The following is a 23,756-nucleotide window of genomic DNA, read 5'->3' as shown; positions in this document are numbered from 1 at the left end:
AAATTGGAATTATTTTTCCCTTGAATGTGAACTGGCCAGTGAATCCTTCTGGGTCTAGGATTTTCTTTGTGGGAAGATGTTTGACTCCTGATTCAGTTCCCTTAATAGTTATAGGACTCTTCACATGTTCCTTGAGTATTTTTCCAACTCAGTTTTCATTACTTGTATTCTAGGGTTTTGTTCATTTCATTTAAACTTTCAAACAGTTTGGCATAATGTTGTTTGTAATGTTTTCTGATTTTCTTTTCTGATGTCTGCGAGATCTGTGGAGTATCTTTTTTTTTTCATTTCTGAAAATTTAGTGTCTGTTATTTGTGCCTTTTCTCTTTTTGGATCAGTCTTTCCAAAGGTTGGTCAATATTGAACTTTCTGAAGAATCAAATTTTGTGTTTGTTGATATTCGCTATTTTATGATTGTTTTCAATTTTAATAATTTCTTGTTCTTAATTTTTCTTTTCTCCTTCATTTTTTTGGGTTATCTTGCTATTCTTTTTGTAATTTCTTGAAAAGAATGCCCAGCTCATTTATTTTCATCACTCTTCTCTCCCAACATATACATTTTATAAAGCTATAAATTTTACTCTACTGTTTTAGCTGCATCTCAAAAGTTTTGGTTTGTAGTGTTTTTGTTATCATTTGTCTTGAAATGTTTGATTTCCATTATTATTTCTTTTTTGTCTTCATGGGTTCTTTAGAAGTGTATCTTTTAGTTTTCAACATATGGGGATTTTCTAATTATTTTTGGATTTACTCCCCCCAAATAATTGCATATTTGCACTTATTCTCATAATTGCATATAAGCATAATTGCAGTGTGGTAAGTGAACATTATCTGTACATAAGTCCTTTAAAATTTGTTGAGTATTGTCTTTTGTTCCATTATGTGGTGAAATATTATTTTACAGTGTGCTGTATGTCCTTGAGAAGACTGCATATTTTTCAGTTAAAAAAAATTTTCCTTTTATCAGTCAACTTCATATGTAACTACCAGGTAGATATTCTGATAAACATGAGGTAATGCTCTTACCATATTGGGTTGATATAGTCACAGGGATGATTCCAGAATTGTGATGCTTTAGAATTGCCTAACTTTGGTGGAGTTACTTACAGCCTCTGTGGGTCTTGGTTTCCTGTGCTCTGTAATGAGGATAAAAGTACCTGTTTCAAGAATAAGATTCTTAGTCAGGATTCATACAGTAAGCACTGAGGTTTCCTTTTAGAGTCTCTGACCACAAGAGCAAACACTTGTTTTCATTTAACATTTGGAAATCTGACTTTTTAAACTAGCATTTGTCAGGTTTGTATTGTATGCTAGTAGAGAGCGGGGCAGGGGAGCATTGATTGCATCCCCTACTATGTGCTCAGCACTGTTGGTGAGCTCACATTTCATCCTTACAATACAATACAGAGCAGATATTATTATCCGCATTTTGTGGTGAGGAAATTGGATCTCAAAGGTTAAATAACTTGCTCAGGTTCCTACTAAGTTGGGAATTGAACTTACGTCTTTTTCTTTTTTGGTCACTACTAAACAGTTTTATTTTGTTATTCTTTTTTTGATAGACTTAATTTTTTAGAACGGTTTTAGATTCACAGCAATATTGAGAAGAAGACACAGAGATTTCCCATATCTCTCTTGCCCCTACACCCACACAGCTTCCCCCACTTTCAACATCTGGCACCAAAATAGTACATTGGTTGTATCATTCGCACCCAAAGTCCAGTTTACATTAGAGTTCACTCTTGGTGTTGTACATCCTGTGGGTTTGGACAAATGTATAATGACGCGTATCCGCCATTGCAGTGTCACGCGGAATAGTTTCCCCGTCCTAGAAGTCCTCCGTGCCCCTCCTGCTCAGCCCCCTCCTCTGACCCTGGCAACCACTGATCTTTTTACTGTCTCCATAGTTTTGCCTTTTCTAGAATGTTATATAGCTGGAATCATACAGTATGGAGCCTTTTCAGATGAGCTTCTTTCACTTAGTAATATGTGTTTCCTCCATGTCTTTTCATGGCTTGATAGCTCATTTCTTTTAAGTGCTGAATAAAATTCCATTGTCTGGATGTACCACAGTTTATCTGTTCACCTACTAAAGGACATCTTGGTTGCTTCCAGGTTTTGGCACTTGTGCATAAAGCATAAACATCATGTGCAGGGTTTTGTGTGGACGTAGGTTTTTAATTACTTTGGGTAAATAACAAGGAATGTGATTGTTGGATTATGTGCTAAGAGTATGTTTAGTTTTGTAAGAAACCACCAAACTGTCTTCCAAAGTGGCTGTACCGTTCTGCATTCCCACCAGTTACTCCACATCCTTGCTGGCATTTGGTGTTGTCAGTGTTCTGAATTTTGTTCAATATTCTGCAGTTTTATTTGGTGAAATATTTGAAATATGTTAACTAGGTTTTATTAAATCTTATTCAAATCTTTTAAATATACTGATATTTTTGTCTGGTTGTTCTATAAGTTACTGAGAATAATATACTGAGAAAGATATATTACTATTGCTGAATTTAATTGTGCATTTTTCTTTCCTCTGTACTTTTGTCAGTTTTTCTTTTGTGTGTATTTTTGAGGACATTATATTATTAGGTGATTCCAATTTAAAATTGTTCTATCTTTCTGGTGAATTAAGTCATTCCGAAATGACTTTTTAAAAAAATGTCCAATAATGCTTTTTGCCTTGAGGTTTATCGTGTCTGATTTTAAGTTGTATGTGACTTCCTTTTTAGGCTGGTATTTGCCTAGTCTATCTTTTTACCATTTTTTAACTTCCAATACTTCTATAGCCTTATGTTTTAGATGTCTGTTTTTAATAGCATGTAGTTGGATTTTTAAAAATCCAGTCTAACTGTCTTTTAATTGGAGCACGTATTCCAGTGATATTTCATGTGATTACAGGTATATTTGTGTTTACATTTACAATCCTTTTAAGAAGTTAGTTTTTTATAGAGTACATTGCTTTGGTAAGGCATTTTAATGTTAATGTCATGCCCAAAGTTTCATTGTGGCAAGAGATTTTATAGTTAAAAGAAGATAATAGAAACTTCCTGTTTAATAACATGTGGAATATTTCTTATTAAGATGTATTTATTCACTATATCTTTTTTCCTTTTATGAATCCTTAGCTTTTCGTTGTGGTCTCCAGTTTTTAGGCAACGTTGCCTCACGGAACGAAGATTCCCAGTCTATTGTTTGGGTACATGCTTTCCCAGAACTCTTTCTGTAAGTGTATTGATACAAGATTTTCTAACTTCTGAAAAGGTTGTGGTTATATCATTCCATTAACGTAAAGTTCTTAAACAGGAAAAACTAACCTTTAGTAATAGAATTCGGGATAACGGTTGTGTTGGTGAGTGGTGGCGAGTTCAGTGCCGACTGGGAGAGGGCACCAGGCAGTCTCCTGGGATTCCTAGAAGTGTTCTATATCTTGATCGGGGGGATAGTTACATAAGTATATACATATCTGATAATTTATTGGGCTGTGCACTTAAGATTTAAGCATTTTATTATATGTTTTACTTTAAGAAAATGAAAGTTTTGGTTAAAGTAAGAAATATTTAAAGACATAAAGACACTGTAATTTATAAGAAAAAAGCATAAAACATTGAAGTATGGTCAATGAAGTAATCATTAATTTATTTATTGAGCACCTTGTACATGCTCAGCACAATGTTACATGTTTTGGTAGATATGGAGAACTGTACATATAGATAGCCAATCCGTTTATCTAAATTGGTTCATGGTACTTTTCCTGGTGATTTACACTTTGTTCTGACCAGCTCTGTTAGATCCTAAGGAATTGAGCGTTGAGATAAAAGGTGAGCAGGTAATGGAGGCAGGATGGGTCATAGGAAAGGCACTGCCTGGGAGCAAGAGGCCTGGCTTCTAATCTGTTGCCAGCGAATGGGGTGTTTTTGGTGGTGGCAGCAATATAAGCAGCAGAGCAGCAGCTATTGTTTGAATTCCCTGAGCTGGGTATTTTCTGTAAGTTATTCCTGTCCTGTACAATAGCCCTGTGGGGCAAGTGGTACTGTCCCCATTTGGACAGATGAGGGAACTGTCGCTTGTTGAGTAAATGGCATAGCTGGAATATAAACCCTGTGCTGCTTTCTGAATTCCAAAGCCTATGAGTGTAGGCTTTTTGTTTTTTTTATTTTTAAATTTTTGAAATTTTTTGGTGAGGAAGATTGGCCCTGAGTTAACATCTGTGCGAATCTTCCTCCGTTTTTTTATGTGGGACACCACTACAGCATGCAGTCTAAGTGCGTGCCTGGGATCTGAACCTGTGAACCCTGGACTGCCAAAGCAGAGCGTGAGAACCTAACCACTGTGCCACCGGGCTAGCCCCTAGTGTAGGCTTTCAAAATACCAGCTGTCTAAATTCTGTGCGGCCATCCTGGTTGTATAGATTTTCTGGGCTCATCTATAATGTATAGTGGTAGGATCAGATAAATTCTAATATTCTCTCTAGTTCCCTGAGTCTATAACTGGCTCTTAAATTCCTGCAAATAATCAGAGGTGAAAGCATAAAATCTATATAATATAATAATAATTGAGCTTAGGTGGAAGGGAAAAACTGTGGAGTTCCATCTACAGAAGTAGAAGTTACTCAGTTTTGAGAATTCATTTCTTTAAAACATTTTGAACACCTACTATTTGCCAGGTTGTGAGCTGGATAAATGGGATACGAGTAATTTAGATATATTCATTACTCCCAAAATGCCCATGCTGTGGTCGGTGAAAGAAGGGAATAGACAAGCACACTGCGTTGTAAGAACTAACATAACTCGGGTAAATCCAGGTGTTACGGGACACAGAGGAGAGGCTCTTGAACAGGTGTAGGCGGTCAGAGAAGTCCTGGCAGTTTACATCTGTTATCTCATCCTCACAGAAGCCCTGCGAGAGAGGCTGAGGTCTTGTTACTGTGTTCCATTTCTATATCAGAAAACAAAGTGAAAGAGCTTATGTGACTTCCTTCTGTATGTGTTTGTGAGACAAATATAAGCAAATTTGAATTCCAGCTTTGGCAAGTACTAGCTTTGTGCCCTTGAGCAAGTAAAGTCAACACGTTGTTTATGTGTAATATAAGGATAATACCTCCTCCAGAAGAGTATTATGAAGTCTGAATGAAAAAAAAATCCTGCCTTAGTGCACAACCCATAATATAATTGACAGTCAATAAATTAGTGACATTCCTAAGATCGCATAGCTGATAGATACATGAACCAGGACTTATATTGAGGCTCTTGACTTCAGATTCTGTTTCTTGCTGATATACCATCTTTGCCTTAAACATTCTATCCCTTGTAACTATTAAAGAATTTCTTGGGCCGGCCCGGTGGCGCTAGCAGTTAAGTGCGTATGTTCCGCTTTGGTGGCCCAGGGTTCGCCGGTTCGGTTCCCAGGTGTGGACATGGCACTGCTTGGCAAGCCATGCTGTGGTAGGTGTCCCACATATGAAAGTAGAGGAAGATGGGCATGGATGTTAGCTCAGGGTCAGCCTTCCTCAGCAAAAAAAAAAAGGAGGAGGATTGGCAGCAGTTAGCTCAGGGCTAATCTTCTTCCTCAAAAAAAAAAATATTTCTTTAGTCATTGAGGTATCAGTTTTTGCCTTTTAATTTTTCTTTCTAACAAGAATGAACATTTTAATGCTTTATAAATGTAATCATTTTATCTTTTTCTTTAATCAGCTGTTATTTGCTTTTTGCTTCTGAGTCATAAGTCAACTGCAACTTTAATATTGGGTACTTTGTGTTGTGACTATATTTTGCTATTTTTACAGTAAATAATGTACTTGTTTCAAAGTGTTGTAATTCTTCATTAAATCCATAAAAATTTGTGTGTACTGAATTTGTTAATGGGATTATTATTTATATGTTATATTTTATCATGTTGCTAAATTGGGCTAACACCCATTTCTTTATTTGGAAGGTCTTGCTTAAATCATCCAGACAAAAAAATTGTTGCCTACTCATCGATGATTTTGTTCACATCCCTTAATTCTGAAAGAATGAAAGAATTGGAAGAAAACCTCAATATTGCAATTGATGTCATAGAAGCCCACCAGAAGCACCCTGAATCAGAATGGCCGTAAGTATCTTCTTAGAAATTTGATTGCTTAAGAACATCCTGACAGATCTCTTTCCTTATAGTGGTTTTAAGTCAAAGTTTGAATTATAATAATTGATCAGTAAGTTAAAAATTAACGTATGTTGGCAAAATAAGAAAAGTTTCTTGGCAGAACCTGGAGGCCTTATGAAAGAGGTGGAGTGAGGTTTGAGTTGGAACTTGAAGGATAAGGAGAATTCTTTAAGGTGGTGAGGACAAGGAGGGCATTCCTAGTGCATGAAGCAACACACTGTGAATGTGTGTAGGCGCTTTTGGAGTACAGACATACCTTGGAGATTTTGCGGGTTTGGTTCCAGACCACTGCAGTAAAGTGAGTATTGCAGTAAAGTCACATGAATTTTTTGTTTTCCAGTGCATATAAAAGTTATGTTTACACCATACTGTAGTCTATTAAGTGTATAATAGCACAATGTGTTAAAAAATAATGTGCGTACTTTAATTAAAAAATGCTTTATTGCTAAAAAATGCTAACCATCATCTGAGCCTTCAGCAAGTTGTAATCTTTTTGCTGGTGGGAGGGTCTTGTAGAAAACACAGCATCTGTGAAACATAATAAAGCGAAGTGCATAAAATCAGGTATGCTTGTATACAGATGAGACCATTTTGGCTGCAATAGATGGTTCATTAAATATTAGAGGTTGATAATGTGTCTTGTGGGCATCTGTTCAGAAGAAAAATTCACTGTCATTCAAATGTTTCCCCCCATGTATAATACATCATTTCTCTGTAGTTGCTTTTTAAGATTTCTCTTTGTCTTTTCAGAAGTTTATGATATCTTGGTATGGATTTATTTGGGTTTATCTTATTTGGATTCCTTCAACTTCTTGAATCTGTATAGGTTTATGTCGTCAAATTTGGGAAGTTTTCAGCCATTATTTGTTTGAATACTTTTTCAGCCTCACATTCTTTCCCTTCTCCTCCTGGGCCTCCGTGTCAGGGCACTGTGAGGCCAAGGCTGAGGCTGACTGACCAGTAAAGACACAAAGGTCCACTTGTAGATTTAGACAGCTTGTTGCTTATGTGGACAGGAAAAGAATAAGCCATGATCCTTGTGATCCTTGTCCCACATGCCACAAAGGGGTTGGATGACTGGAATGAGAATTGTGAGATACCTCGTTGCTGAGGGGCCGCTTCCTGACTGCTTGAAGTGGTTTCATATTCTGAAGGGGCAGGGCAGCAAGCTTCATGCCCTGCCGGACAATACCTCATCAGACCCGTCTCATGACAGCCTCCCATGGGGCAAGGAGGAGACGGCCTCAGAAGCCTCAGGCCTCCCATCTTCCGTGTTCCGAGAGGGTAACAGGTATCAGGCTTTTGCCTGTGTGGCCGCTATGGATATGTACGAGGTCACCAGGGCACTGTGGTGGAGCAGTTCCCCTATACTCTGATGATAGGAAAGGCAGTCTTGCACTATTGTCCCACAGGTCCCTGAGGCTTGTTCAGTTTGTTTTTTTAAAGATTGGAACCTGAGCTAACAACTGTTGCCAATCTTCTTTTTTTTTTTTTTTCTGCTTTTTCTCCCCAAATCCCCCCAGTACCTAGTTATATATTTTAGTTGTGGGTCCTTTTAGTTGTTGTGGCATGTGGGATGCCGCCTCAGCGTGGCTTGATGAGCAGTGCCATGTCCGTGTCCAGGATCCGAACCAGTGAAACCCTGGGCCACCGAAGCAGAGCGCGTGAACTTAACCACGGGGCCGGCCCCAGTTTGTTTTTTGGTCGGTCTGTTTTCTCTGTTACACCAGTACCTCACTGTCTGGATTACTGTAGCTTTGTATAAGTTCTGAAATTGAGAACTTTGTCTTCCAGCTTTGTTCCTCTTTTTCAAGATTTTTTTGGGCTGTTCTGAATCCCTTGTGCTAACATACCCATTTTAGGATCAGTTGTGATTTTAGGATCTAATTAAGATCCAGTTTCAGTTTCTTCAGACAAGTAGCTGGAATTTGATAGGGATCGTGTGAATCCGTAGTTCAATTTGGGGAATATTGCTAGATGAAGTTTTCCAATCCATGAATAGGAGATACCTTTCCATTTGTTTAGGCCTTTAATTTCTTCAGTGATGATGTGTAGTTTTTTAGTGTATAAATCTTTCATGTCTTTAGTTAAACTTATTCTAAGTAATTTATTCTTTTTGATGCTATTACAAATGGAATTGTTTTCTTAATGTCATTTATGGATTGTTAATTGCTAGTATATAGAAATATAATTGATTTCTGTACATTGATTTTATATCCTGCAACCTTGCTGAACTCATTTATTAGTTCTAATAGGGTTTTTGTGATTTTTAGGATTTTCTATATACAGGATCATGTCATCTGCCAATTAGATATAGTTTTACTTTTCTCTTTCCAATTGAGTTGCCTTTTATTTCTTTTTCTTAGCTAATTGCTCTGACTAGAAATTCCAGTACAGTGTTGAGTAGAAGTGGGGAGAGCAGATATGTGTCTTATTCTTCATCTTAGGGGGAAAGCTTTCAGTCTCTCACCGTTGAGTATGATAATAGCTGTGGGGTTTTTGTAGATGCCCTTAGTCAGGAGGAGGAACTTTCCTTCTACTTACTCCTAGTTTGTTGAAGGTTTTTATCAAATGCTTTTTCTGCATCTATTGAGGTTTTTGTCCTTTATTTGATTACTATAGTGTATTGCAGTGATTAAAATTTTTTTTTTAAACCAACCTTTCATTCCTGGGATAAATCCCACTTGCCTATGGTATATAATCCTTTTTATACGTTGCTGGATTTGGTTTGCTCATATTTTGTCATGTATTTTTGTGTCTTTATTGATAATGTATATTGGTCTGTAGTTTTTTTTTTTCTTGCGATGTCTTTGTCTGGTTTTGGTATCAGGTTAATAGTGGCCTCACAGAAGGAGTTAGGAGGTGTTCTCTTCTGTTTTTGTTATTTTTAGAAAGAGTTTGTGAAGAATTGGTGTTAATTTTTCTTTAACTCTTTGGTAGAATTCACCAGTAAAGCCATCTGGTCTTGGGCTTTTCATTGTGGGAAATCTGTTAATTACTAATTCAGTCTCTACTTGCTATAGATCTCTCCAGATTGTTTGCTTCGTCTTGGGTCAGTTTTGGTAGTTTGTCCCTTTCTAGGACTTTGCCCATTTGGCCTCGGCAGTCTAATGTGTTGGCCCACAGTTGTTCATAGTATTTCCTTAGAATCCTTTTTATTTATGTGAGGTTGGTGGGAATGTTCACTCTTCATTCCCAGTTTTAGTAATTTTAGTTTTCTCTCTAATTTTTGGTCACTGTTGCTTAAGATTTGTCAGATTTTTTGATCTTTTCAGAGAAGCAACTTTTGGTTTCATTGATTTTTCTTTATTGATTTTCTGTTCTCTGTTTCATTTGTTTCTGCTATAACCCTTCCTTCTGCTTGCTTTGGGTTTAGTTTGTTCCTTTTCTAGTTTCTTAAGATAGAGGTTAGATTATTGATATGATGAAATCCTCCTTTGTTACACAGACATTTATATCTATAAATTTCCTTGTAAGAACTGCTTTAGTTGTATCTCATAAATTTTGGTATGTTGTGTTTTAATTTTCATTTGTATCAAATTATGCTCTAATTTTTCTGATGACTTTTTTTCTTTGACCCGTTGATTATTTAGGAGTTTGTTATTTAATTTCCACATATTTCTGTATTTCCTAAATTTCCTTTTGTTATTGATTTCTAATTTCATTCCATTGTGGTCAGAGAACACACTTTATAATATAATTTCACTCTTTTTAAATATATTGAGGCTTGTTTTATGGCCTAACATCTGGTCTGTCATGGAGAATGTTCCGTGTACACTTGGGAACACTGTGTATTCTGGCTTTGGTGGAATGTTCTGTAGGTGCCTCTAGGTCCACTTGGTGTCTGGCGTTGTTCAAGTCTCTTAATTCCTTGATGATCTTCTGTCTAGTTGTTCTCTTCATTATTGAAAGTGGATTATTTTCTGTTTCTCTCTTCAGTTCTGTCAGCTTTTACTTCCTTCTTTCTCCTACTCTATTGTTAGGTACATATATATGTTTGTAATTGCTATGCCTTCTTAAGGAATTGACCTTTTCATTATAATGAAATTCATCAGAAATTTTTGCTGTTTTTCTTTTAATAGACCTCTTCTCCTGTTTTCCTTAAAACTGCTTTTTATGTGTGTTTCCACATAGTGGTCAGTGTGTTTAGGGCACAGATTGTCTCTGGGTGGAGCCTCAAGCTGCCAGTAATCTCACTTGCATTTCAAAAGTAAGGTGTGAGCTTTCTCAGTTTTGACTTCTTTCAGTGTAAACTTTATTGTTCTGTTAAAATCATACCTAGTTTTGTTTTTTTTTTTTAAAAGATTTTATTTTTCCCTTTTCTCCTCAAAGCCCCCCCGGTACCTAGTTATGTATTTTTAGTTGTGGGTCCTTCTAGCTGTGGTATGTGGGACGCCGCCTCAGCGTGGCTTGATGAGCAGTGTTATGTCCATGCCCAGGATTCAAACCAGCGAAACCCTGGGCCACTGAAGCGGAGCACACGAACTTAACCACTCAGCCACAGGACCGGCCTCCATACCTAATTTTTAAATGATTTATTTTTCTGAACATTTATTTGTATTTGAGTTGCCATTTGTACACAATCAGAAGTAGGTACGTGAAAGTATTGTGATATTGTGCTTGACCTAGAAAACCTCCCTCAGTGTGCAAGTATTTCATGAACATGGTGGATGAATCGTGAGAGTCACCTTATTTAGAGAAATTTTCTGTGGCTGAACTCTCTTTCATTTGTTAAGTATCTTGGATCTATATTTTAACCATGTGCAATTTTTAGCAGCATAGAATAAAGGGCAGAATGTCATAAAGAGCGGAATATAAAATCTGCTTCAGAATAGCTCAAGTTAAAGTTATCAAAAACCCTAAATGGAATTAGACAGGAAAAAGGATAGAAAGTAGTATTAGTAGTTAACTGATGTCTTCTCCAGTACAGACACTGAATACTTTGAGTTGTGTGAGAGGAACTCTGCATTTGGTAAATAAAAATGGGATCACAAAATATCCAGAGGCTTCCAACAAAATTGTTAACTTTTCCCTGTAGGGGGCCAGCCCAGTGGTGCAGTGGTTAAGTTTGTGTGCTCCGCCTCAGTGGCCCAGAGTTTGCCAGTTTGGATCCCGGGCGTGGACATATGCACTGGTTGTCAAGCCATGCTGTGGCAGGCGTCCCCCTTATAAAGTGGAGGAGGATGGGCACAGATGTTAGCTCAGGGCCAGTCTTCCTCAGCAAAAAGAGGAGGATTCGTGGCGGATGTTAGCTCAGGGCTAATCTTCCTCCCAAAAAAAAGTTACTTCTCACTGTTAAATATGAACCCATGCCTGAAAATTAAAGAACACCTGCTTTTGCCCTCACACCCCCCCAACATTATGGGATAGCTGATGCAGAGTGCAAAACTACATGGTGTTAGGATTCATGGGTTTAGTATCTTTTCTTGGAAAGGGACAAATGTAAGGTTTCAATAACTTTGAGTCTTTTTATTTAGGTACACAAGAAACACAGGAAAGAGTAGGCGAGAAAGGCTTTGGCACTACTCAGTTTGAATTATTCGGATAATGTCCTTCTAAAAATGTTTGTTCCTTTTGTTTGTAGGTGTGAAAGATGTTTTCATGCTCTTGGATAACCCTAGATGAATCCAAGGGTTGAATTTTGGCATTTGAATTCATCTAAATCTGGCAGCCCAGTAAATGTGCCTTACAAATGCAATGTTCAGGAAATCCTAGCTACTATAATGTTTTTTCAGAGATAGTAACTCATTTGTTTTCTGGTAGAAGCTTCGCCACTGAATCAACAGACTGATGGTTTCCTGTCTTAATGTTACTCACATAAAAACTTACACATAATTGATAACCATTTAAATTACCATTTTCGAGTTGCAAGGAAAACATCTATCTCCCATTGGCATTCTGTCGTCATTGCTTTATGTGTATAATATTATTTGCACTTAGTATTATATATTAAATGTTATGCCATAAGGTGGTGTAGCAAATAATTCCCGTTTGTATGGGTGTCCACACAGAACACTTTTTCCTGCCTGTATTTGTAAGTTGAATGTGAGTGACAGTTGTTCTGATCCTCTGAATAGTTCTCAAGTTAAAGTAAAAATGTCACTATCTTTACTCACTGGTAGGTGTTTATTCTTTGTTGAATGAAAGAAAGAATGAATGAGTTTACCCTTAATCATTTTGAACTGAAAGCAACATGAAGAATGAGACTTCAGGTTTTTAAGTTCACCAGAACTCCTTTCCAGAGAGGCTGCTTGAGCAAATGGCAAGCTTGATACAGGGGAACATTCTAGGAGCAACCACAGAAGTCAGGAAACTGAGTGCTTATTTTGGCTTTAGATAACCAAGGGACCTCACCAAGACACTAAAAAACTTCGATGGGCCTCTCTTTCCTTATTTTTAAAATGAAGGAATTGATTTAGATTAGAAGTTTCCAGATTTTCGTATTTCATGTCCATAAAAACTTATGGACATGGTCTCACTCACTAGAGCGGGTGGTTGGGTGGCAGAGCCGCCTCTCTTGATGTCTGTCTCTGAGCCTTGCATGGCAGCACTGCTTCCACTCTCTTCTGCAGCGTCGTGGGAAGATGTCATCTTGCCCTTTGAGTACCTTGCCTTTTTAATTTATTTAATTAAAGTGAATGAGGCAGTAATCAGTTCTCTTGACTTTTAAAGCATATGGTTTTGCATTTGACTGGTTACCCAGTGAGTATGAGTGTGACATCATTCCACTCAGTGCTTATCTGAATAACTCAAAAGTGCAAAGGAATGCTTAGTAGGTTTACCTGAAAAATGGACAGTTCATCTGTGCCTCCGTGCATACTAGCAGAGTTTTTCCTACCAATTGGAGAGCTGCCCCTCTGTCCTCCCTGGTTTGGGGCCTGGCTTACACTGAGGAACGGTGCTGAAGCAGCTTTGCTTGGTCTTAATGTGGGCCTGCCATGAGGACACTGCTGAGAGTGCTGTCCACCATGTCGTAGGAGAAGGGGCTGTGGTCTCCAGGCAGGGAATAATTGCCCTTTCCATGAGGCTCTGGTTTGCTTTTATCTTGGAGAACCTGTGGTTTAGAAACTGCTTCTGCTCTATACAGGCTTTTAGGAAACTCAGAAAAGATTAAAGATGCTAACTTCAAACAAATAAATAAATTCAGTAATTATTGATTGAGTTTTTTAAGTGTGTCAGGTACTGTGCATGGCACTGGAGATCCAAAATTTAAGACACTACATTTTAATGAGAGAGACAGATAATGAACAAAAGACCCCAAATATATGACAAATGTTAGATAAATTCTTTGAAGAAAAATTTACAGCAATGTTTTGTGTGCTAAGCTGTCCCTTGGAGTGGTTCTTGGCTCATCATAAACACTATAAAGTATTAGCTTTTCATTAGTAGTAATTTAAATATGATTGATGGAGAGGACAGACAGTGAAAAAACATCAGGTCATGATTACATGCTCTAGTGAGGTGAGGTGATGAAGAGTGACTAGGTCCTTCTTTAACATTAGGAGATCAAGGAAACCTTTTCTGAGTTGGTGACATTTGAGCAGAGAACTAGATCGCCAACCATTTGAAGATCTGTGGGTAAATGTGGAGACAGGCTGGGAAGAACAGTCCAAGCAGTGAATGCACGGAGGGCAGAGAGCCCGCGGCAGAGGCCTCTGTAGCAGCACTAGGGAGTCCAGGGAGTCCAGCAGAATGGGTGAAGGGACGAGCAGTCCAGGAGGTCAGTGAGGCCTGTTACATAGGGCTTTGTAAGCCAGGAAAAGGTGATTGATTTCACTCTCTGTGCCATAGGAGGCGATTGGAGAGTTTTAAGCAGTGTGTGCAACGACCTGGTTTATGTTCTAAAAGATCTCTCTGGCTGCTGGACAAAAGTTGAGCTGTGGGAGGACAGGGAAGATTGGAGGCTGCGACACCCATTAGGAGGCAGTTGTAGTCATCCAGGTAAGAGGTGACAGTGGCTTAGATGAGGGTGGCAGCAGTGGGGATGAAGAGAAATGAATAGATTGAATATTCCATGCAGGGAGAGCCTTTGAGGCTTCTTGATGGATTCGTTTTGTCGGGTGGTGTGGGGAAAGGAAGGCAAGGAGAGGAGCGAGGTTTCTGGCTTGTTTGAGTGAGGTGAGCGGAACAGTTTGGGGGTGGGTTAGGGGAGATCAAGGGTTCTGTTCTGGCCATATGAAATTTAAGATGCCCACTGTGCATCTAAGTAGAGATGACCTCTATGCAACCAACATGAAAGTTTCAGAAGAGGAAGCTCAGGGTGCCATGGAGACATGTGGCAGGAAGTTCACCTGGTCTGGGGGTGAGGGAGGTCTTCCAGAGAATGCCGGACGTAAACTAAAAGTTGAAGGATGGCTTGGATAGGGAGAGGGGATGGTATTAGGATTGCAAAGAGAGAAGAGGCCAATTTGACAATGTTTATTTAGTCTGTGACATGATTTGTGTGTACAGTTACTCTTTGCAAGGAAGTGGTGAAGACCGTATTTTAGTTATCATAATTCTACCTAGATTTTTAGATAACCTGAATTACTGTGTCATTGAGTTGCCATGATAGAGAGATGAAATTAAGTCATTTTTTGTTTTGGTTTCTCTTTATCTATTTGAGAAGAGATGTAGAGATTTCTTAAGTTATTTTGGAGAAGTGACTGAACTTTGCCTGCCCAGAAATAGCTACTGTTAAGATAAACTTGGGGCCGACCCTGTGGCCTAGTGGTTGAGTTTGGTGTGCTCCACTTTGGTGGCCCAGGTTAGGTTCCCAGGCATAGACCTACACCACTCATCAGTGGCCATGCCGTGGCGGTGACCCACATACAGAGTAGAGGAAGAGTGGCACATCCCATTTGACCCCATCCCCTAAGCAGATAAGCCATTCTTTCTTTCTTCTTAGCACACTTTTGGGCCTTTTGCTTTTTTCACTAGATAGTACATTTTTGAGATCTTTCCATATTCGTATGTAAAGAACTCCCTAATTCTTTAATCTTCCATTGTATAAATATACCATAATTTATTTAATCATTCTCTTATTGGTGAACATTTAGGTTGTTTCCATCTTTTCGTAACTACAAAATGCTGCAGTGAATAACCTTGTTTGTACATGTCACATATGCATGTTGGAAAGTATGATTATAGGGAAATTCATAAGTCCAATTATTAAGTCAAACAGGGTGTAATTTTTATAAATTTTCTAATTTTGACGAACACTTCCAAATTGTCGTGCATAGATGTTGTACTAAGATACATTCCCTCTGACAGATTTTGAGAGTACCTGGTTTCCTACATTGTTGCTAACAGTATGCCATCAAAATTTTGGATTTGCCAATCCTGCTGAGGTTTAAGATGCTATCATTGTGTAGTTTTATTTTATTTTATTTTTTTGTTATGAGGTTGAGCATCTTTTTATAGGTTGAAGAGCCTATTTTTATTTTATGTGCATTCTCATTTTTTTTACCCATTTTTCTATTAGGATGTCAGTCTTTTCCTTATCTATATGTAGGAATATTTTCTAAATTAGGGATATTAGCCCTTTATATGAAATAAAATGCAGATTTTTTTTCTCACTTTTTTATCTTTTAACTTTGCTTGTGGCACTTTTCTTCATGTAAAAATCTTTGATTTTTCACTACATAAAATTGTCAGTCTTTTTTTTTATTTCTGGGTAATAGCTATAAAGACCCTTCTACTGAGTCTTTCTTCCAGTATTGTATCATTTCAATTTTGATCTTTAAGCATTTGACCTGCTTGGAATTCATCTTGGTATAAAGGTCAAAATATGAATCTGCTTTCATTTTTGCTCCAAATAATGCTGGTGGTCATGGCGACATGCACTGTAGTGGCTGTGAGCTGTCTTCCTTCTTCGTCCTTGCCCCGTCTGCACTCTCAATGCCCCTGCATGTGGAAAACCTGTTCAGTTCCAGTTCCCCGTCTTCAGCACACATTCCGACGTGTGGAACTGCCCTCCTTTCCTCAGTGTGTCTCAAGCTGCTAAGTAGGCCTGAAGGGTTTTGTAAACAAATTGATCAGATCACATTTATCATTAGGATATTTTGTTTGTTTAAGAAGAAATTCTCAGAAGTGCATTTTATTTCCACAATCTGATTGACTTGGGTCTGTTGTCCATTGTATGAATACTGTTGTTCCGTATGTTTTGTCTGCTTTTATAATTATTTAAGGTAGGCGGGTAAATTGTTAGTTGGTAATGCTGGGAATTGGAAGTGATATTTGGAGATTTTAACACTTGCTTTGCAGCCATTGAGAGAAGAGGTAGACAGACATCAGCGGAGGTGCAGGTGATCTCAGTAGTACTGAGCTAGAGACCACCTTCCCTGAGTGATGCTTACAGAACATTACCTCAACACTGGCAAGATCCACTCCGCTTTCAACTACGTGTCTTATGTTCACCAAATGGACCATAGTCCAGGCTAGGAAAGAGTCTCAATAACTATCTGAAAAGGATTGAAAACATACAGAGTGTGTTCTCTGATCACAATGGGCTTAAACTAGAAAACCATAGCAAGGTACCTAGAAAAATTCCAAATTTTTGGAAATTATCACATCTAAATAATTGATTTGTCAAAGAAGAAATGACAAGGCAAATTAGAAAATTGTTTTGAACTGAAGGATAATGAAAGTACAAACTTTGAGGGCTGAAGCAAAAGAAGGGCCTGGAAGGACACTTACGGATTTAAATGTTGATATCAGAAAAGAAGAAGGGTCTGAAATCAGTGACTTAAGGTTCTACTTTATGAAAATAGAAAGAGAAGAGAATAGTAAATCCTGAGTAAGTAGAAAGAAGAAAATCATAAAAGATGAGGGCAGAGGTCAATGAAATAGAAAACAGAAAAACAGGAGAAAAAATTAACAAAGGCAAAGTTGGTTCTTTAAAAAGATTAACAAAATTGATCTAGAAAAAAGAAAAAGAACACTAATGATCACTGTCGGGAAGTAAGGCACAGTCTTCAGTCAGCTCCACCCTTGGTCGGGGGAGGTTTCTTCAGGGAGACCTTGTGAAGAAGGCTGCCGGCTGAGGGCCATTTGCCAGTAGCGCTCAAGGATGTAAGCTTTTGGTCCTGAACCCTTCTTTAAACCTTAATAGTATTTTGTTCCTTGTTAGTTCCCTGAGCACATTGCTCTTCTTTCCTTCATGCTGTTTTTCCAAGTCCTTTTTTGTCACCTCTGATTCCTTCAACTAAGGAATCATGGAGCACCTCCTTTAGCTTCCTTGATCTTTCTGCCCCCTCTATCGTCCCCTCTTCCCCAAGCCCTCTGGTTACATAATCATTCTTTCTCTAACCGGTGATGTGTGTGTGTGTTGCACTTAAGACATTTTTCTCTAATTAGCTGTCTATGTATGGGTCTTTCTCCACTGTTAGCGTGTGGAAATAGGGCTTGTGACCAAGCCCCTAGCACAGAACTTGGAACATTGTTTTTTTGAATGAATGTTCATGTGGGAAAATGTTTTGAACTCCAAATGGCTGAATTATGAATGAGCTTTAGGATTACAATTTTGTGTACCTGGCTTGAAATGCATGTTGACCTACCTAAATTGATATCAAAATTGCTTGAGGATTTTGAATATTATCCATTATTATTAGAAATATTTTACATCAGAGTATTGATCAGTTATTTTAAAGGTTGCAGAAGAAATAGAATATGTGTTCAGATTTGTTTTTATATGAAATAACAATGTTATAGTAGTTAATATATTTCATTTGGTTATCATATTGAAAGATACACTTTTATTATATATTTGTTAAGAAGTGATTAAATGAGCTGTCTGTAAATATATTTAATGCTTTACAGTCACTCATTACTATAACTTTGGTTATAAACAGTGTATTCTTTAGTTCCTGCGTCTTCAGACGCCCTCTGGTAAATATGCTTCAGAATTAATTAATAATACTATTCAGTCATTTTAGTTGTCACAGTGGTACTTGGAAGAAATATGCTTATAATCTTTGCCTCAGGGTTTCCATAAGTTCACCTCTTAAGTTTAGGTGAGTGTATTGCTTGACAATGAGGATGTTTTCTTGGTAACTTGAGAGTTCTTTAAGAGTCGAGAGTCAAGCCAGCATTCATTACTGTGTTGGTGGCATATGTTTAAGTAAAAAGTGTGACTTGACTATTTCTCTGTTTAATTTTAGCACTAAGTTTCTGACTAAAACAATCAGTATGTTTTCTGTTTATACTGAACTTGTAGCTAAATTTCATTTTACTGTTTAAACTACAGTGACATATTTTCCTTTCTCAACTTAGATAAAAGCTGTAGTGGCCCCTTTCCTCCAAGTTGAATACGTTTGGATCATTTCAATAAATTTTTCAGAAGTAAAACTGGAGAAAAATATGTTGAGGTTTTTATTTTCTTTTAGCTCCTAATAGAAAAATAGTATGTCAATGTCTTAAAACATTTTAAGATTTCAGCTGATGAAAAATCCAGTCGAAAGTAGTGCTTTTACGTATAAGATATGCCTATAAAGTAGTAAAGGCCATGTCCGTATTACTATGTTTCTAGTAACCAAACTTTTTCCTCATTTTTTCTTAGGTTCTTGATCATTACAGACCATTTTCTAAAAAGCCCGGAATTGGTAAAAGCCATGTATGCCAAAATGAGCAATCAAGAAAGGTAACCCAAAAACCAGTGTGGTTTTGAGTATTTAGCATTCCATATAGAGTATCCTGTACATGACTGAAAAACTCTGTGGTTTCTTAGTTGGCACAAAATCTCTAAATACATGTTTCTGTGTCAGTAATGGTTTTAAATTGGTTGGTTAATGTTACAACTTAGCCACAACAGGCAGTGATTTACATAGGGTTGCAGAATCCAGGTTGGTGCCATTACTCAGTAAAGGCATATTAAAAAACATTAGGAGCAAAATGTTACGCTTGTCCCTTGAATTTATAATAGTCTTCACGCAACTGTCCATTACAGCTGCATATTTGAAATGTGCTCATTTGTTCACGTCACTGGTATAATGATTTGGAATATACTCTGCTCAGTTTGTAGTTTTCCGATAGATATTTCAGACTGAAAGAAAATCAGTAGCCTTCTGTGATCTCACAGCTGTTGTGGTAGGAGGAGCACTGCCCTCAGAGTGCAGGGACCTTGGCTCTGTGCCTTGTTGTGATAGTGCTTCTTTATCTGACCGTCCCCAGGTCTTTCACCTTGTTTGGATGTAGTTTCTTGACCTGTAAAGTTAGAGGATCACAGCACTCTTTCCATTCCAGTAGTATGTGTTTTTCCTAACCGTATTGGAAATGTGGCCTTAGGAAAATAAAACTGACTCAGAAATCACAGATCTGATGACCACAAACTTTAAAAAATGTTAATCTTTTGATTGTAATCACAATTTTTATAATTGCCATGGTTTTGAAATTCTTACTATATATTTGAGTTCCACTGATTAAGCTTATGCACTTCTTTCTAGTCTTAAGTAGTGTTTTTTCTTTAACATCTTTAACAAAAAGGAAAAGTTTGTGTTTTTAAAGTCATTTTAAGTACTATGTTTATAAATCTAATGCCCTGGAGGCCACCACCACCATATGCGTGCTTCTATTTCAGAGAAAGAATTATTCGTAGTTTTTTGACTTAAGTAACATGAAGAACAGTGTTGTAAATTAGTAAATTGCTTTGCAGTAAAGAGCACCTAAATATAAGGAGAATACACAGTTTAACTGTATTTTAATATTCAAGTTTTTGTCCATATTCCTATCAAATGACCTACTTTTAAACTGATCATTACCTAACCATTTGAGGATGACAGACTAAACATTTTCTGTTTTTATTTATCAAAAAGTTGTAGCTGCTGCTTCTCTTCATGCGAGTTTCTGCTTAAATGTCACCTCCTCCCCCTCCTTTATTTTTCTTGTAGGAGAAGTGCTTTCATTTCATCACATTATTTATTATACCATATATCATGTCCTATACCTGCTTGCTATCGTATGATGCTACCATTAGATTGTTAGCTCTGTGAGGGCAAGGATTTGATCTTTTTTATTCTGTTATGATTTCCCAGACAGTGCTTGGCACATAACAGGTTAAAAAAAAGTTGTTTGAATGAAAGCATGAGTAAATGAATGAATCTTCTTTCTCATGAACAGGTTTGTCTCGTATAGTGATTAATGTAAGATCATCATCTACTGGGTTGACAACTCAGAGTTATCCCCAACTCCTCCTCCACTTGCTAGTTCATGTTGATCAGGAAGCTTTGTTGAATATACTGTCTCAGCATCTTGTGAATTCACTCTCTTGTCACAGCTCTGGTTTACCCTTATGTCATCTTTGACTGGACTTTGGTTATAGCCTTTTAAAAAATTGTGATGAAGTACACATAATATAAAATTTACCATTTTAACCATTTTTAAGTGTACAGTTCAGTAATGTTAAGTATATTTACGTTATTGTGCACCAATCTCCAGAATTTTTTCATCTCGCAAAACTGAAACTATACCCATTAAACAGCTCCCATTTCCCCCTACCCCAGCCACTGGCAACCACCATTCTACTTTCTGTCTCTATGAATTTGACTACTCTGAGTACCTCATATAAGTGGAATCATACGGTATTTGTCTTTTTGTCACTGGTTTATTTCACTTAGCATAATGTCCTTAAGGTTCATCCATGTTATAGTATGTGTCAGAATTTTCTTTTTAAGGGTGAATCATATTCTGTTGTTTGTATATATCACATTTTGCTTGTCTGGTCACCCATCGCCAGACAGTTGGGTTGCTTCCACCTTTCAGCTAATGTGAATAAAATACTGCTGTGAACATGAGTGGGCAATAGCGCAAAGTTTGATTGTTCTAATTTTTATTTCCCTTCTCCTCTGTTATCTACTCTACTACCAACATAGATCTTATCCTGCCATTTTAGTGGCATGTATAACCTGTTACAGAATGTAATTAAATTTTGTAATATGGCGTACGAGGCCCTTTATGATGTAGCTTCATTTCCAACTCCTCTCCATTCCCTCCCCCAGTCACCACATTATAACCACACAGAACTTCTCCAATTCTCCAGACCTTGCTGTAATTTCATGCTTTTGCATATGTCCTTTTCTCTGCCTGAAGTGCCCTGACCACCGCCTCTCCTCCTGGTGAATATATATACTCATGCTTTATAGGCCCTGATCAGATATTACCTGCTCTCTGTTGGTTTTCCTAGCAAAATTCTTTGCATTCCTGTCTTCAGGTTTATCATAATTACTTGCTTTTCTGCTATAATATGTGTTCTTCAAGGACAAAGACTGAATCTTGTGAATTCTCTATCTTTAACACTCACCAGAATCAGTACTGGAACACTGCTGGAACAGAAGGCTCAACTAATATCAAACACTTAGTGAAACTTGTCTTCAGGATGCTATCTAAGTTGCTACTTTAGACAGCAGATGACTCAGTCAATCGAGAGCAGATGGCCTGGCCCAGCAGGGTTCTGGGGAAGGTTGCTGTGGGAACTCTTGAGTCAAGATACTTGTCTTTGGTCAGTGGCAGTGCTGAACCTGAGGACTGCCACTGCTTCTTAATTGTAATCATTAGCATGGCCATATCTAGCTCTGCTTCCTTGTTTCATTCATGTTCTAGGGGACAAGGTGTCAAATAGTGACATGGAAATCTCGGGGCTATTGATACCTTCGAGATGTGCCTAAAAGGAGCTGCCAGGGCAAGGGAGAGGGCAAGGGAGGATATGGGGGAGAGTCCCCCAGGACCGATCGTTTCACCTGCGTCTCTTCCGGTTCATGTAATGAGCAGATTGCTCAGCTGTGCTGCTGCCTCTTTCTTTAAGGCTCCATCCTTTATTTGATGACAGCTGTCATGGTTGCTCCACTAGTGGAGTAGTTTGCAGAGTGGGATGTGCAAGATGATCTGTTGAGTATGACAGGAATATATTAGAGCATCTGCTTATATTTACTTGTTATCTAAAAAAAATAAGCAACTAAGCTTTATTAATATTTATTATCTAGTTTGACAGTTGTAGGTTATCTATAAATTACATATATTGGAGATGCAATGAAAATTTTTTTATTGATCAGAAAAGCTTGGAGAATACTAAACTAAAGCATACTGTTGCTAGATACTTGTTCCTGTGGAGCCTCTTTCCTTAACTTTTAAGTGAACTTACATTCATTGAATTTCTGTGGTGTGCTAAATGCTGAGGACACCAAAGTTGCCTGATGTACTAGTATTCAAGACAGGGCTCCTGCTTTTTAGTAGCATTATTTTGTCACTTGGGTGATAGTAATATTGTCATTCTGGAGTAACTGCATCAGTTAAAAAAACAATTTTACAGTCCCTGATATTTTGGGGGACAGCAGAGATATGCCTCTGTCCGTGCATTCCGTATGTGCATGGCCAAGAGCAGATCAGAACTCCAAGGGGGCACAGCAAGGCTTTCCAGGATGGAAGGTAGGAAAAGGGACTATTAGCCTTGGGGACCAAATATTAAGTTATAATCTTTCCAGATACAGTGAGATGTTAAGATGATATTCTAAAGTAAGACTGTGCTCTTTTCATAATGAAAATATGTAATAAGTCAGAAATTTAACGTTTAATTGACCACATCCTAAATCTAAAAAAATGTCACTTAAGAACCAGCTTCACCTCTGCTCTACATTTTATGCTATGGTAATTAGTTGCTTTTACTATGAATATGTTACCAGTGAAAACATGTAAAATGTTTTCTTTAACAGACATGTGCACAGCTTTTGTTATATGTCAGGCACTGTTCTAAGCACTTTACAAATAGTAAATCAGTCATCATATCAACCCTAGGAAATCCGTACTCTTATTGTCCCTACATTCTAGATCTGTAAACTGAGAAAGAGAGCTTAAGTAGCTTGCCCAAGGTCACAAAGCTAGGAGATGACAGAGCCAGGATGTAGTCCAGGCAGCCTGGCTCCAGAGTCACTGCTGATACCACTGCACTGTGCCACCTACAGCTGAAGGCCATTAGGGTGAGATAGCATTTGTATTATACGTAAAAAACTTGAAATACCCAACAGCAGGGGCATACCAATTGAATGCCTTTAAGAAGAGAAAGCGTTATTCTGTTTCATCTGGTTGTTTATTTCTCCTGAATGTCCGTTGACCGGTATATTCCTCTGATATTGATGTCATGTCAAGCATGGTGTTCTGGATGTCATGATCAGTCAACAAATGTTAGTTTAACGAATGAAGAAATAAATGAATGATGATCTAAGCCCTCAGTTTCATTGGGAGACAGATTTTACTGGAGATCGGTCTTTGTAGTTCATGTTTCACCTGGTATTGGCCTCAGCCAGATTTCCAGTTGCAGCAAACTTTGTCTTCAAGAAATAACAACTGAAAATATTCTGGCTCAAGATTTATACTTTTGTTTCTTGTGCCCTCTAAATTGTACATGTACACACATGGAAGCAGTTATACCAGCACATTTTTTGATACGCTTGACCACTTAGGATTAAAGGAAATGGGGCCTAAATGCAGAAAGGCACAGTGCTCTACAGAGGGGAAAAGCAGAGGCAACAAACGCTTCTTACCCCTCTGTGGTTTGTTATAGCGGCATTTCTTTGTTTTGCTTCATTTCAGTGAGTAATTTTTTTTTTTTTTAAAGATTTTATTTTTTCCTTTTTCTCCCCAAAGCC

At 37.8% G+C, this 23,756-nt stretch overlaps 1 protein-coding gene across 2 annotated transcripts in view; it reads left to right on the top strand.

Moving 5' to 3' along the window:
• ATXN10 (ataxin 10) overlaps positions 1 to 23,756 on the top strand; it is a 190,076-nt gene that overhangs the window by 46,277 nt on the left and 120,043 nt on the right. For both annotated transcript variants that reach the window (XR_011502527.1, XM_044777897.2), the window contains exons 4-6: positions 3,129 to 3,225; positions 5,935 to 6,093; positions 18,683 to 18,763. Coding sequence is in view for 1 of the 2 variants with exons in the window: in XM_044777897.2 (XP_044633832.2) it covers positions 3,129 to 3,225; positions 5,935 to 6,093; positions 18,683 to 18,763 (337 nt within the window). In the remaining variant the exon portion in view is untranslated. The remainder of the gene's footprint in view (positions 1 to 3,128; positions 3,226 to 5,934; positions 6,094 to 18,682; positions 18,764 to 23,756) is intronic.

This window comes from Equus asinus, chromosome 4 (assembly GCF_041296235.1).
Source record: "Equus asinus isolate D_3611 breed Donkey chromosome 4, EquAss-T2T_v2, whole genome shotgun sequence".
In the NCBI taxonomy this organism is placed as follows: Eukaryota; Metazoa; Chordata; class Mammalia; order Perissodactyla; family Equidae; genus Equus; species Equus asinus.
The sequence above is the reverse complement of the archived record's forward strand: the minus strand, read 5'-3'. Positions and strand labels throughout refer to the sequence as shown.